Source organism: Ovis aries, chromosome 1, assembly GCF_016772045.2.
Source record: "Ovis aries strain OAR_USU_Benz2616 breed Rambouillet chromosome 1, ARS-UI_Ramb_v3.0, whole genome shotgun sequence".
NCBI classification, from domain to species: domain Eukaryota; kingdom Metazoa; phylum Chordata; class Mammalia; order Artiodactyla; family Bovidae; genus Ovis; species Ovis aries.
This window is the reverse complement of record NC_056054.1, coordinates 188,050,700-188,062,984: the sequence shown is the minus strand read 5'-3', so window position 1 is coordinate 188,062,984 and position 12,285 is coordinate 188,050,700. Positions and strand designations below refer to the sequence as shown.

Below are 12,285 nucleotides of genomic sequence, written 5' to 3'. Positions count from 1 at the left end.
GGGGCCCTGGAGCCATGTATCTGTTCAGCTTCCTTCTATCCCGACCCCTCTGTCAGTCAGTTCTGAGGTTATGGTGTAGAAGTGGGCAGTTTCTTGGCACAAAGAATCTGGTGGTGGTGGTGGTGATGGAGGGTGGGTGGGGTGGTTAACTTCTCTAGTTTAATATCCATTCAGCAATTTCAATTTTAAAAAAAAGAACAAAAACGAAGGAAATATGTTTCCTAGTACATTTTTTCCTTTGGGCACTGCTATACATTTTATATTTTCCCTCTCTGTTTCTACAGAATGCTAATACTGCCTTAATCTTCAAAAATCATCCAAAAGATTTCTATGCAGCTGCTTTAGATTAATCCATAATTCATATGGCCAAAAGAGCAATTTATGCTCAGGAATGGAAATCAGAAAACTAACCGGTAAGAAAAGGTGCTGTAACACACTTTTTCCCTGGAATATGTTCATAAAAGCAGCCTCCCTAACCTCTCCATTTCTACATTTTAAAAGTCAGACATGCTATTCTACAGCACGCAACAAAGATGTGTATTTCAATGGTATTTTTTACACAAAGCTGGTTTCTGTCCTTTACTTGGATTGACTATAATCTAAATACTCAGAAAGGCTGTGATCTTTGGGATTTTGTCTTTAATCTAATATTCCCTGAAATGGCATACCCAGCATTTTCTGCTTTTATATTAACCAGATAGCCTCTGGATTTCTGACGATAATTTTAACAGGCAAAAAGAAGCAGTGAAAAAATAAGAGGAAAAAAAGCAGCAAAATAGAGATAACAGCATAGCGTTTATACAAAAAGTGACCATTTCTGACTTTAAGGTCAAATTTAAAATCTGCTTAAAGCAGTAGCTCAGGAAGTACATCACTTGACAAGGAATCTACGTCAAGGACACTTTCTAAAGCTTAGAGACTGTATTCACGGGAGCCAGAGTAACACATATGTAACAATGATCAACTTGTCCTAGCTCTCCTTAAACCTAGAAATTAGTCAAATATGGCCAAAGCAGACCTTTATTTCATCAGCATTGTAAAATGACTCCTTCTACCTAGGTTTAGATGAAATTTCTAGAAATAACTCGAAATTGCTCTTCTCAGTGTCATGGTTTGTTGGTTGATGTTCACTACTGTGCACACCTATCACCAAAAAGCCAAGTGCACTCTACAGTGAGTTCATCTGGCTCACCCAACTACCAGTGTTCTGAGAAATTACTGTTTAGAGAGAAGAAGGTCAGGGAGGAAAAATTCTGCATTTTCCACTGAAAACCATTCACATACATCACAGCTAAAGTGGCTCTGATGTGCAGGAAATGGCTTTGCTTAAAAGTTCAACTTGATTTGGCAGGAGTGAAGTGAACTGTGGTTCTCTGAAGTCCAGAGTCATATGACATGATTAAACCAACAGAGTCCTTTTCCGTCAAAACTGTCTTTGTATCTTTTAAAGTGAGCATGGTTTTCCAACATTCCTTCCCTTTGCCTTTCACTAGAGAGCATATAAATTCCTGCTCCAAGGCTCCTGATTTGCTTCTACATTTCTGCTGGTCCTCAGCCATCTCCTGCACTGCCGCCTACAGACTCTGTTAATTTACAAATTTACAGTGAGACACGTGCTATGTTTCAGGGCTCTGCACAATGCCGAGGCTCTATTGGGACTGAACTAATTAGGATGAACCATTCTACTTTTCACCTCGTCTTTCCCTGCAGTGATGCCACACTTTCAGTTTCTACTACCTTCAACTGATTCCAAATAACTTGGAATAACACACTTTCCAAAACCAGCCTTCTACTTACTTTGTTGATTTAGCCAAAATGTTGGTGATTTAATAAAACTGTCTCCACTGTATCTCAAGAGAACCAGCTGACACCATGATTTCACAGTGTAATACTCCCTTCATTCCACATTAATTACCTAATAGCTTTGACCATCACACTGTGTTTTTATTCTTAGATATAAAGTTACTTCTCACTATTATACACCTGTTGAACCTGTTCTCCTGGTAACCACCAGACAATACCTCCCTCCTCAGCACACAACACAGCCTCAAATTCATGGTTGGCTACTTCAAAATGAAAGACTGAGTTAAAAACCTTCAATGCTTTTAGCCAAAACTTGTTGCAGAGCTTCTAGAACAACAACAAAACCCAGGCAATACAAACTACAGAACAACCTACAAACTATAAAAATAGAACATTGGGATACATTTTAGAGCATCTGAAGAATATAACAGCATTCTCAAATGGATTCTGTATGTGAAGTCATTAGGATAAAACATCACTGTGCTATCTGAAATAACTCACTGAGATTTGCAAAGCAAATATTACAGAAAGCAACTCAGTTTTGCAAATATGATTATATTAAGGAGTAAGTAACGTTTTTTGAAAGTGACCCCGAAAAACGCAAGTCAGACAAACTCTAAGAAATCTTTGACAGGGTCCCAGGTTCCCAAAGCAGAATCAACACAGAACAGGAAACTCGGTGGCCTAGGGCTAGGGCTCCACGTAAGTCAAGTGGCATTGGTATAGACGTTCATCATTCATGATGGCAATGGCTGTGATCTGCAGGCAAATCAATACTAGAGCCTATCTTGCCAGGCAAAGCACTCTAATGTGGTCATTTTGGGTTAGTTTGTATGGCTCTGAAAAGCCACATCTGATGTAGTCATCTACCAGATAGCACATGGTGGGGAAACAAAAACTCCGGTCAGGAAGTTTAGTACTGCCTTGAGAAGTGATCTAAAAAACCACCGATCTTTATGATGATTAAAAATCAGACCCTCCAATCATGTAACTAATAGCTGAATTCTGATACATAACTAACTTCTGGGTGAGTTTTTCAAATTTAAAATGACTAAATTATGACATTCAAACACTGGTTCTAATGGAAGGGAATTTATCATATACAACATTTAGCATACCACGTTGTGGAACTAAAAGTTTAGGAAATAATTTTACATAATTGTTTTCAGATTTGTCATTTCTGTATCATCACATCTAGGCTATAAGGCATGTTGAATTTTGCTGTGGGACTTCTTGGGGGTAGATCAACTAATCATAAGGGAAAGAATCTCAACAGAGTTTTTATATTTCTAGTAACTTTTTAGCCTTAGAAAGTTGTGGAGTGTGGGTTTGTTTGTACTCCTTACATACACTGAAAAATAAGCATATAAAAGCATTAAAAAAAATAGAAGCCTAGATGTTTAAATTCCTATCATCACCAGAAAGAAAAAAAAAATTATCCACAAGGGAAAAACTTTATCCAGAAGGAAAAAAAAAATTTAGTGAGTGCCAGTCATGCCCTGGTCAAAGCTCTTTCACACTGATTTTCTCATTAACTCTAAAACGTCAAAACATACTGAGATTTTTTTTTGTCCTGAAAATCATCCTGTTTGATTAATCTTTATTTAAAGTTTTATTTTTACAGTAGTCATGGAGTTTAGGCAGAAACCTTTAACATCTATCTATACAGATATGTGTAAGAACATGTGATCAGAAGCCAACCCAAAAGAGGGAAGCTTTTTTCCCCTAGCTAGGTAAACCCTCGATCATATCAGTGAGATAGGAATTAACAGAAATGGTGCTGTTTCTAACACTGCCTGTGACAAAGAAACACAAATGTCTGCTTGTGTCTGGTCACCAAGAACCTGCAAAACGAGGAGTGAGCACTGACTGACATACAGATGCCTGTCTCCATTGAACAAATCGGAAGCTGCCACATGCAGGAACCAGGAGAACGGCAGAGACTCTCTGCTGGCTGAGCACAATGGTAGGAATGCACTGGCCTCCTCCACAGTCAGAGAGCGCAGGAGTGGTTCCTGCCTTAAACTGACCCATAAATACACGTCTCTTATATTCTATAGGTCATGTGCAAGAAGTCTATTAAGGGTAACATGATCTGGCATCTACTGTTGATGTTTTTAAATGCTGGGAAGACTCAGGAATTTCCATTCTATAGGAGAAACCGTGCATGCTCAGCCTGGCTGCAAGGACCACACAGCCCACCTGTGTCTGCGAGCTGGAAAACCATTTCTAAGGGCAACAGCCATCTTTGTCAACTGTGACACTACTGAAGTGGGTTAAAGCTGATAACGTAATAACCGTTAGATGATTCCATTTAGAAAACTACCTGGAGGCAAAGACTTTCCCCTGACACCTGGTGATGGCATTTTTCCTAATGGAAACACACGTTTCCAGGACAGTGAACAGTGGTCTGACTTTATTAAGATCTCCTTCGAAAATATTACTGTCGTTCATAGGGCAAACCAAATGTATATCAGGTTTAGCAAAGCTGAAAACTTCTTTTCCTGAATTACTGATTGACAGAAATGATCTAGTTTATTGTTAATTATATTAAGAAATTAATATAGCATTTGGATTTTGCTGTGAGGTGAAAGTACTCTGCCAAAAGCTGTCCAAAGCTCAGGGAGATTCTATTTCATCATCTGTTAAAGTTTCAAAAATTTATTTTGCAGTCAAGGATGTTATTGTCGCTATTATTTCAGTTAAAGCCTATGAGGATTCCTGAAAACAATTAGGTTTCTTGAAGTGTCACATTTCAGAGCATTTCTTATATTTGAGTCCTATAAATTAGATTCTTACATGTACAAATTACTCATATTTACTGGTATCTGATAAGTAGTCAAGGAAACAGCAACCAGAAAAAAACAGGTGGTAATATTCATTTGTTTAAGATGAAATAAAATGGGACAGAAACCTACTAAAAATTAATAAAAGGTTTATATCTACAACTTACAAGTAAAAAATAAAAAATAAGATGAATAGAAGTATAAAATAAGTATAAATCTTTATTTTAAAATGCGAAAAAGAAACCTAGATAATTGGGCCCCGATTTTGTAAACCAGTGAGACAAAATCTGGACTGCAGAAAAGACAGTATCAGAGAAAGCCAAGCAACTGTAAAGCAGAGTCACTACAAAGCTGCCGACCCCAACACTGTGGGGTCTGCCTTCCACATGCCCAGTGAGCTTTGCAGCTGTCCCTGCAGCAGTTCCTCCCATCCCCTCAAAAGCTATTCATTCTCTCCTTAGGCCCTTCCTCTACTGTCTTCCCACAAGCTCATCATAGATGAACTGGCTTCTAAACAGAAAAGTTGGTCACATCAAGAAGGAACTCTCCCCAAGCAATGTACCAGGCCCAGATGTTTCTGGCAGAGATGTCTGCTTCCAAGGCATGTACATTGCCTTCTCTCCACCTCCTTTGGTCCAAGGTGAACTCCTCCACATGGGTTGAGGACCCTAATCCTTTCTTTTGTGAGGACCTCCCTCTTCTTCAAAGGCATACCCCTGGATTCTAACTTTAACCTTCTTTGCACACTATAGCTGTACTGACCAATTCGGCAGCCACATGTAGCAATTAAATGTAATTTACATTAATAAAAATGAAATAAAATGAAAACCCCAGGTTGGTAGCTGCATTAGCTTCATGGGGTTAGTGACTACTATGTTGACAGCACAAAGAGCATCTCTGTAATCATAAAATGTTCACAGGACAAGCTGTCCTATACACTGGATCTGCTCTTTGAGTGACCTATCATTATCCATAAAGCTTTAAACTACATATATATCCCTGACCTTAATTTCAACCTTATGTTAAGACAGTAGAGTCAAAGTAATTTTTTTTTAAGCAAGATATCAGTGGTTCTCAATGAGAAACAGCATGTTAGAATTACCTGGAGGGTTAGGTAGAAATGCTGGGCCTCTGTCCAAGTTAATTAAATCAGAAATTCCAGGTGTGTGCGAAGGGTTAGGGTACATTACATTAGGCTAGGATGCATTTCAAGAAAAGCAACTGAAGATATTTTCTTTTATTAGCATGTGAAAGCGCAAATAAAGTGATTTGCCTTAGAACTCATCACATAATTCTCTATACATCAGCACCACAAACCCACTCCTAATGGACACATTTAGATAGTAAATGAAGAGTGAAATTTCTTACCTGTGTGATAAAATGTGAGAAAAAACAAAAGTACTCCCATGAACATATTACTTAAAAAAGTGACAACTCCACAAGTAATTCCTTCTGGAACTGGGTAGACAGTTTCCACAAAAAGCTCAAAAAATATAGGTATACTGCTATTCAGGAACACTCCCAGGAGAATACAGGAGGCGTACAATGTCACTAAAATAAAAACACAAACATTTCAGTTTCACAGGAGTGGCAGTGAGTCATATCAGATGGATTTTCTGGTGTCTGTTTCATAAGTATTGACTCTGGAATTTTACTTCTTCCCAGTGGCAGCTGAGGAAGTTGGACAAAGCTTCACACATCTGTCAGCTCTTTGCTCAGGTTTTGGGGAGTATATAGGAAAAGGTTTTATGGCTGGATGATTACCAGTTTATTTGCTTTATCTTTTTGGTGGATTACTCCAAAGCACAAAAACAATTTTAACTGTTACAATTTAAAGGGTTCTTCCCCCTGAGTCACACTCCTGGCCTATCGAGGGACAGATAAAATATAGCAACTTAACACAAAATCTAGACTCATTCTATAATTTTAAAGAAAACTTAAAATCTAAGAAAAGATGTAAGCGACATTAATTATTACTGAAAATTACATATTTTAAGATTGTTTAATAACAGCCTTGAAGCACAAAATAACAGTTATCTACTATGTAATTCCTGAAGAAACACTTAGAATAGAAATAGTCCTCAATTTTAGAATGAGTTTCAGGTCAAGAGTTTTTTAAAAATACATGACTTTTTCGGAACATAGAAAAAAAATTTCACCTAGAAATGTATAATTAATAGTGGCTGGGATCCCAGATTAGCCTATAAATAGCCTATGAACTCAATCTATAGTGAAAATTTTGAATAAGGCCACTGCTCTTATTCTTAGAGGAATGGTTAGAGAAATGTGCCCCACTCCAAATAATTGTATTAATGCTACTGTCTGCATACAAACCTTCAATAATGTTAATTTGAAGGTGAATACAGAATCAATGGGCTTTCTTGGTAGCTGGTCGGTGAAGACTCTGCCTGCAGTGCAGTAGACCTAGGTTCGATCCCTGGGTTGGGAAGATCCCCTGGAGAAGGAAATAGCAACCTCCTCCAGTATTCTTGCCTGGAAAATCCTATGGACAGAGGAGACTGGTGGGCTACAGATCACAGTGTCACAAGTCAGAAACGACTTAGCGACTAAACCACAGAATCAATGAGGAAAGAAGACATCCTATTTAGAAACCTAAAACATCTCCCACTGGACTAATAAGTATATCATGTCCACTGATGAGAGTGAGTAGCAATTATTTTAACCTTAAAGTTACCAGGAAAATATTTTTAATAAAATATTTGTTAAGAAAAAAATTTCTATTGAGGAACAGAAGAAAGTGAGAGAATTACTCTAAATCTGTTATGTATTATTCATAGAGCTAATATCAAATTACCAGAATTTACCATACTCAGTTGCAATCATTAATAATCCCTAACATTGTTGGAGAAGTTAAAAAAAAAAAAATCTGCATCCACTGTTTCCTAACAGCGTTTCTCTGATTAATCTCAACTCATACTTCCTCCTCCACTTACACTGGCCTTTTAGGACTGTAAGATATTTTGCACATTCTACTATCACAAATAGTTGGTGATTGCTTTGGCTTTCTTTGATTAGAAGACACATGGAAATAGAGGACAAAAGGATGATGGTGAATAAAGGACACACTTTTGGCTAAAGTGATGACCAGATTAGACACAGGATTAAATGGGAAGCATCTAATAGATACAATAAACATACTTAAAACATAATGCAATTTTCAAGAGTTTCTTAAAACCCAACACCTCACGCTTATTGTATGTTTGCTGGACACAGATCACACAAATCAACCACACAGTCTCCTTGCACATGACTCATTAGTGTACATTAGGAAATCTAGAGATGGAACATCACTGGTAGCTTCATAGAAGTGTATTCTATCTAAAAAACACTTTATACTAATTTATGGTAAATCATGGTAATCAGAGCAGAGACCACTACTGACCCCAAAACAGATAATCCTAGATGGTAAAGATGATAAAACATTGACTATAACATAGAAAACTATATTCAATATCCTATGATAAACCATAATGGAAAAGAAGATTAAAAAAAGAATGTATATATATTTATAACTGAATCACTTTGCTGTACAGCAGAAATTAACACAACACTGTAAATAAACTATACTTCAATTAAAAAATAAATAAATACAATGATAAAACACTGAAATAAGTGATAAGAAAAAGCAAACACTTAAGAACTGAGTGCAACTTCTAAGAAAGCGTTCACAAACCACTAATGGAATTAGCTGTTTTTAGAAAATATGTTTAAAAGTAATCCCTTTGACATTTATATTTCTGAAGGAAATATACCCTCACATGCAATTTGTAATCAGGACAATTAAAGTGTAATAACTGAAAAGTAATCATAATCTATGCATAATAAAATACTTGCATGCTGGGAAAGAAACAATGACAAGGTGAAAGGAGGACACAGTGAAAGGGGACTGTCAGTATGGAGTCTTGAAAAGAGATTTGATTTTACTGATCTTTATCAAGCATGGTGTGGGGAAAAAAAAGAGGCATGAGATGTCACAGAAAAGTAGAGGCTGGTGAAGCAGGGAATCCTATCTGAAAACCACTGTGAATGAAACTGTAAACAGTTCATCTTCTAGTGGGTAATTTGGGAACATCTATCAAATAACGCACTTACTCTTTGATCCAGGAATTCCACTTCTAGAAATTTACCCTACAGCTATGCAGCACACATATACACAGAACACTCACTGCAATATTGTTTGTAGTATGAAAACATTAAAAATTAGCTTGACGTCCACCAATTGTGAGTTGGTTGTTTAAAAATTTATCAAACATCCAAACAAAGGTATCCTATGCAACCATTAAAAATGAAACAACTGTATTTGCTGATGGTAATGGCAGCAAAAATATATAAAAGAAAAAAGTACAGAAAAGTGTAAGGCATACACACACACACGTGTGCACACACACACTTATTTATAAATGTATAGAGTTTTCTGGGAAATACCTAAGAAACTGACATTCAGGGTTGGCTCTAGAGAGGGAAGTTGGGGGCCATAGGATGGTAGACATTTTTCACTGTATACCCTTTTCTGCTTTTTTGAACTTAGTTTTTACTATGTGTCTATTCTACCTATTTAATAAAATAAAAAGAGAAATGTCATTGTAAACTAATTAACTGGCAGCTGATCCAACTCCACTTTATGCAGTTTTGTTAGCTCCCTGACTCAGAAATGGTTATCGGTGTGAGAGCTGACTCACACACCTGATGTCTACATCCAGGAGCCATATAATCCAGCCTTGGTCCAGGATCCTCGACATAAATATTCCCACCTTTTATTAAAATTCTTGTTATATGTAGGATAAGTGGGCTAAGACTGCTGATATAACTTCAGAGGCCAGAAATAAAAAGCAAGTACGTTCATTCAATTCTCTCATTCTCAGTGTTTGCTTCTTGAATTACTATAAAAATGATGACCATAAGATTGCTTTATGCTAAATGGATTTGTGAAATCACTTGTTATCGTAGAAATTAAAGAATAAAAATAATTTACACAGGAAAGGGTTAAATTAAGATCCTCATAATCAGAATGAGCGAAAGCTATCTGTGTCAGGATTGATTTAATATTCTCCCCAGTATTCTGGGACATGCACAAAGTAAAAGCTGATTATTATGAGTCTGAATTTGACTTCCATTTGAATTTTCAGTTTAGAGTCTGGTACAGTATCTTTACACACTAGTTTGGCAGATCCAGTGGGTGAAAGTCATCTATTAAAAGTCAGGCAGACAAGATAATTTGCTGCTCGTCAGAGGGTTCAAACTACATGATCATTAAATATTTCCATGACTTTCTATAGCACTGATACTAAAATTAAAATAAACTGCCATTCAATTAAAAAGTCAAGGTAATTTAGTAGAACAAAACACAATGCTGATGCAGAATTTTTCTCCAAGAAGTTAATAAAATTTCATAGGCTTGTAATTTACATTGCCACAAACAAAGACCTGTGTACCACCACATACACTTCAGTTCAGTTCAGTTCAGTCTCTCAGTCGTGTCTGACTCTTTGCGACCCCATGAATCGCAGCACGCCAGGCCTCCCTGTCCATCACCAACTCCCGGAGTTCACTCAGACTCACGACCATCGAGTCAGTGATGCCATCCAGCCATCTCATCCTCTGTCATCCCCTTCTCCTCCTGCCCCCAATCCCTCCCAGCATCAGAGTGTTTTCCAGTGAGTCAACTCTTCCCAGAAGGTGGCCAAAGTACTGGAGTTTCAGCTTTAGCATCAGTCCTTCCAAAGAACACCCAGGACTGATCTCCTTCAGAATGGACTGGTTGGATCTCCTTGCAGTCCAAGGGACTCTCAAGAGTCTTCTCCAACACCACAGTTCAAAAGCATCAATTCTTCAGCACTCAGCTTTCTTCACAGTCCAACTCTCACATCCATACATGACCACTGGAAAAACCACAGCCTTGACTAGATGGACCTTTGTTGGCAAAGTAATGTCTCTGCTTTTGAATACGCTATCTAGGTTGGTCATAACTTTCCTTCCAAGGAGTAAGCGTCTTAATTTCATGGCTGCAATCACCATCTGCAGTGATTTTGGAGCCCAGAAAAATAAAGTCTGACACTGTTTCCACTGTTTCCCCATCTATTTGCCATGACGTGATGAGACCAGATGCCATATCTTCGTTTTCTGAATGTTGAGCTTTAAGCCAACTTTTTCACTCTCCTCTTTCACTTTCATCAAGGGGCTTTTTAGTTCCTCTTCACTTTCTGCCTTAAGGGTGGTGTCATCTGCATATCTGAGGTTATTGATATTTCTCCTGGCAATCTTGATTCCAGCTTGTGCTTCTTCCAGCCCAGGGTTTCTCATGATGTACTCTGCATATAAGTTAAATAAGCAGGGTGACAATATACAGCCTTGACGCACTCCTTTTCCTATTTGGAACCAGTCTGTTGTTCCATGTCCAGTTCTAACTGTTGCTTCCTGACCTGCATATAGGTTTCTCAAGAGGCAGGTCAGGTGGTCTGTATTCCCATCTCTTTTAGAATTTTCCAGTTTATTGTGATCCCACTTAAATGGATGTTTTTCAAGAATATGAAGATCATAACCCTGAAAGAACTCTTCTCTCCACCCATTTCCAATGACAAACTAAATTACTAGACTTTTGGGAAGTAAAACTATGTGTGAATACATTTTTATTAGTCAATACACTCAAACCTTAGGTGATTAGCCGTTATAAAACAAATCATAAAATTTCAGGGAAGAACTATTTCTATGGAACACTTAAGATTCTCAAGATATCATCAAAAACAATAACAACTTCAAATCTTGGATTTATATAATTTTTGAAACACCTTTTAAAACTGCTTTTAAATATACTGTCATATTTGACCATCCTATTAACTCTTCGAGGCAGGTAAAGTAAGATAAAGTAACTGACATTCTGAGAGTCAAAATGATTCTTTACAGAATGAGCCACCAGGGAGGCCCAATGTTAGGTTAGCAGTGTTAATAACAATAGTATAATTAAATCTACAGAATCAAGTGTACTTCCCACCAAGCCACTGTATCAGACTGAAAAAAGTAGTTTTCTTTCATTTCTTTTATCCAATGGTACTGACACAAAAGGAATGCATCTCAAATCTGTATTCCACACAAAAAGCTGAAAGTGACTGCACAGAAGACAGATAACAGAATCAAAAACAGAGCACCAAAAGGTCACAGGCAAAAACAATGAACTTTAATCAGGATAAATGTAAAATGGGCTCAAGAATTATTGCTTAGGTATATAAAAGGGAAAACTTAGCTTAAGCTTTTCTGCAAAATCATTTATCAAGTGCCTTGTATATGGAAGCAGCTATGCTGAAACAGTAAATAGGACACTAACCTCAAATCATTCCTAATCTAAAGGAATATGACAGACACCTATGGGCTCAGCAGCCATTTATACACACAGCATTAAGATAATTCTACTTCATTCTCTTTAAAAGAAGCAAAAAAGGCATGGAAAAGCCACAGCCTCCTAAAATTAGGTTCCAAGTGCAGCCACGGACAGAGGAGCTTGGTGGGCTCCAGTCTACAGGGTCACAAAAGAGTTGGACACAGCTAAAAGGACTAAACAACAGTAAAAGCAGCAGGGAAAGTGCTAAATTCTAGTAATACTGTTTAAGCAGGGTCCCGACAAGCTATGGTAGGTTTAGAAGACAGGCACTATGCTGGTTAGTGGTATGGAATCCATGTGTGA

The 12,285-nt window shown here is 37.4% G+C and overlaps 1 protein-coding gene across 1 annotated transcript in view; it reads right to left on the bottom strand.

Annotated features, from left to right (window-relative positions):
• Positions 1 to 12,285, bottom strand: part of SLC49A4 (solute carrier family 49 member 4) — a 111,785-nt gene that overhangs the window by 15,935 nt on the left and 83,565 nt on the right. Inside the window, exon 8 of the mRNA XM_004003798.6 lies at positions 5,958 to 6,140. Within this exon, the coding sequence (XP_004003847.4) occupies positions 5,958 to 6,140 (183 nt within the window). The remainder of the gene's footprint in view (positions 1 to 5,957; positions 6,141 to 12,285) is intronic.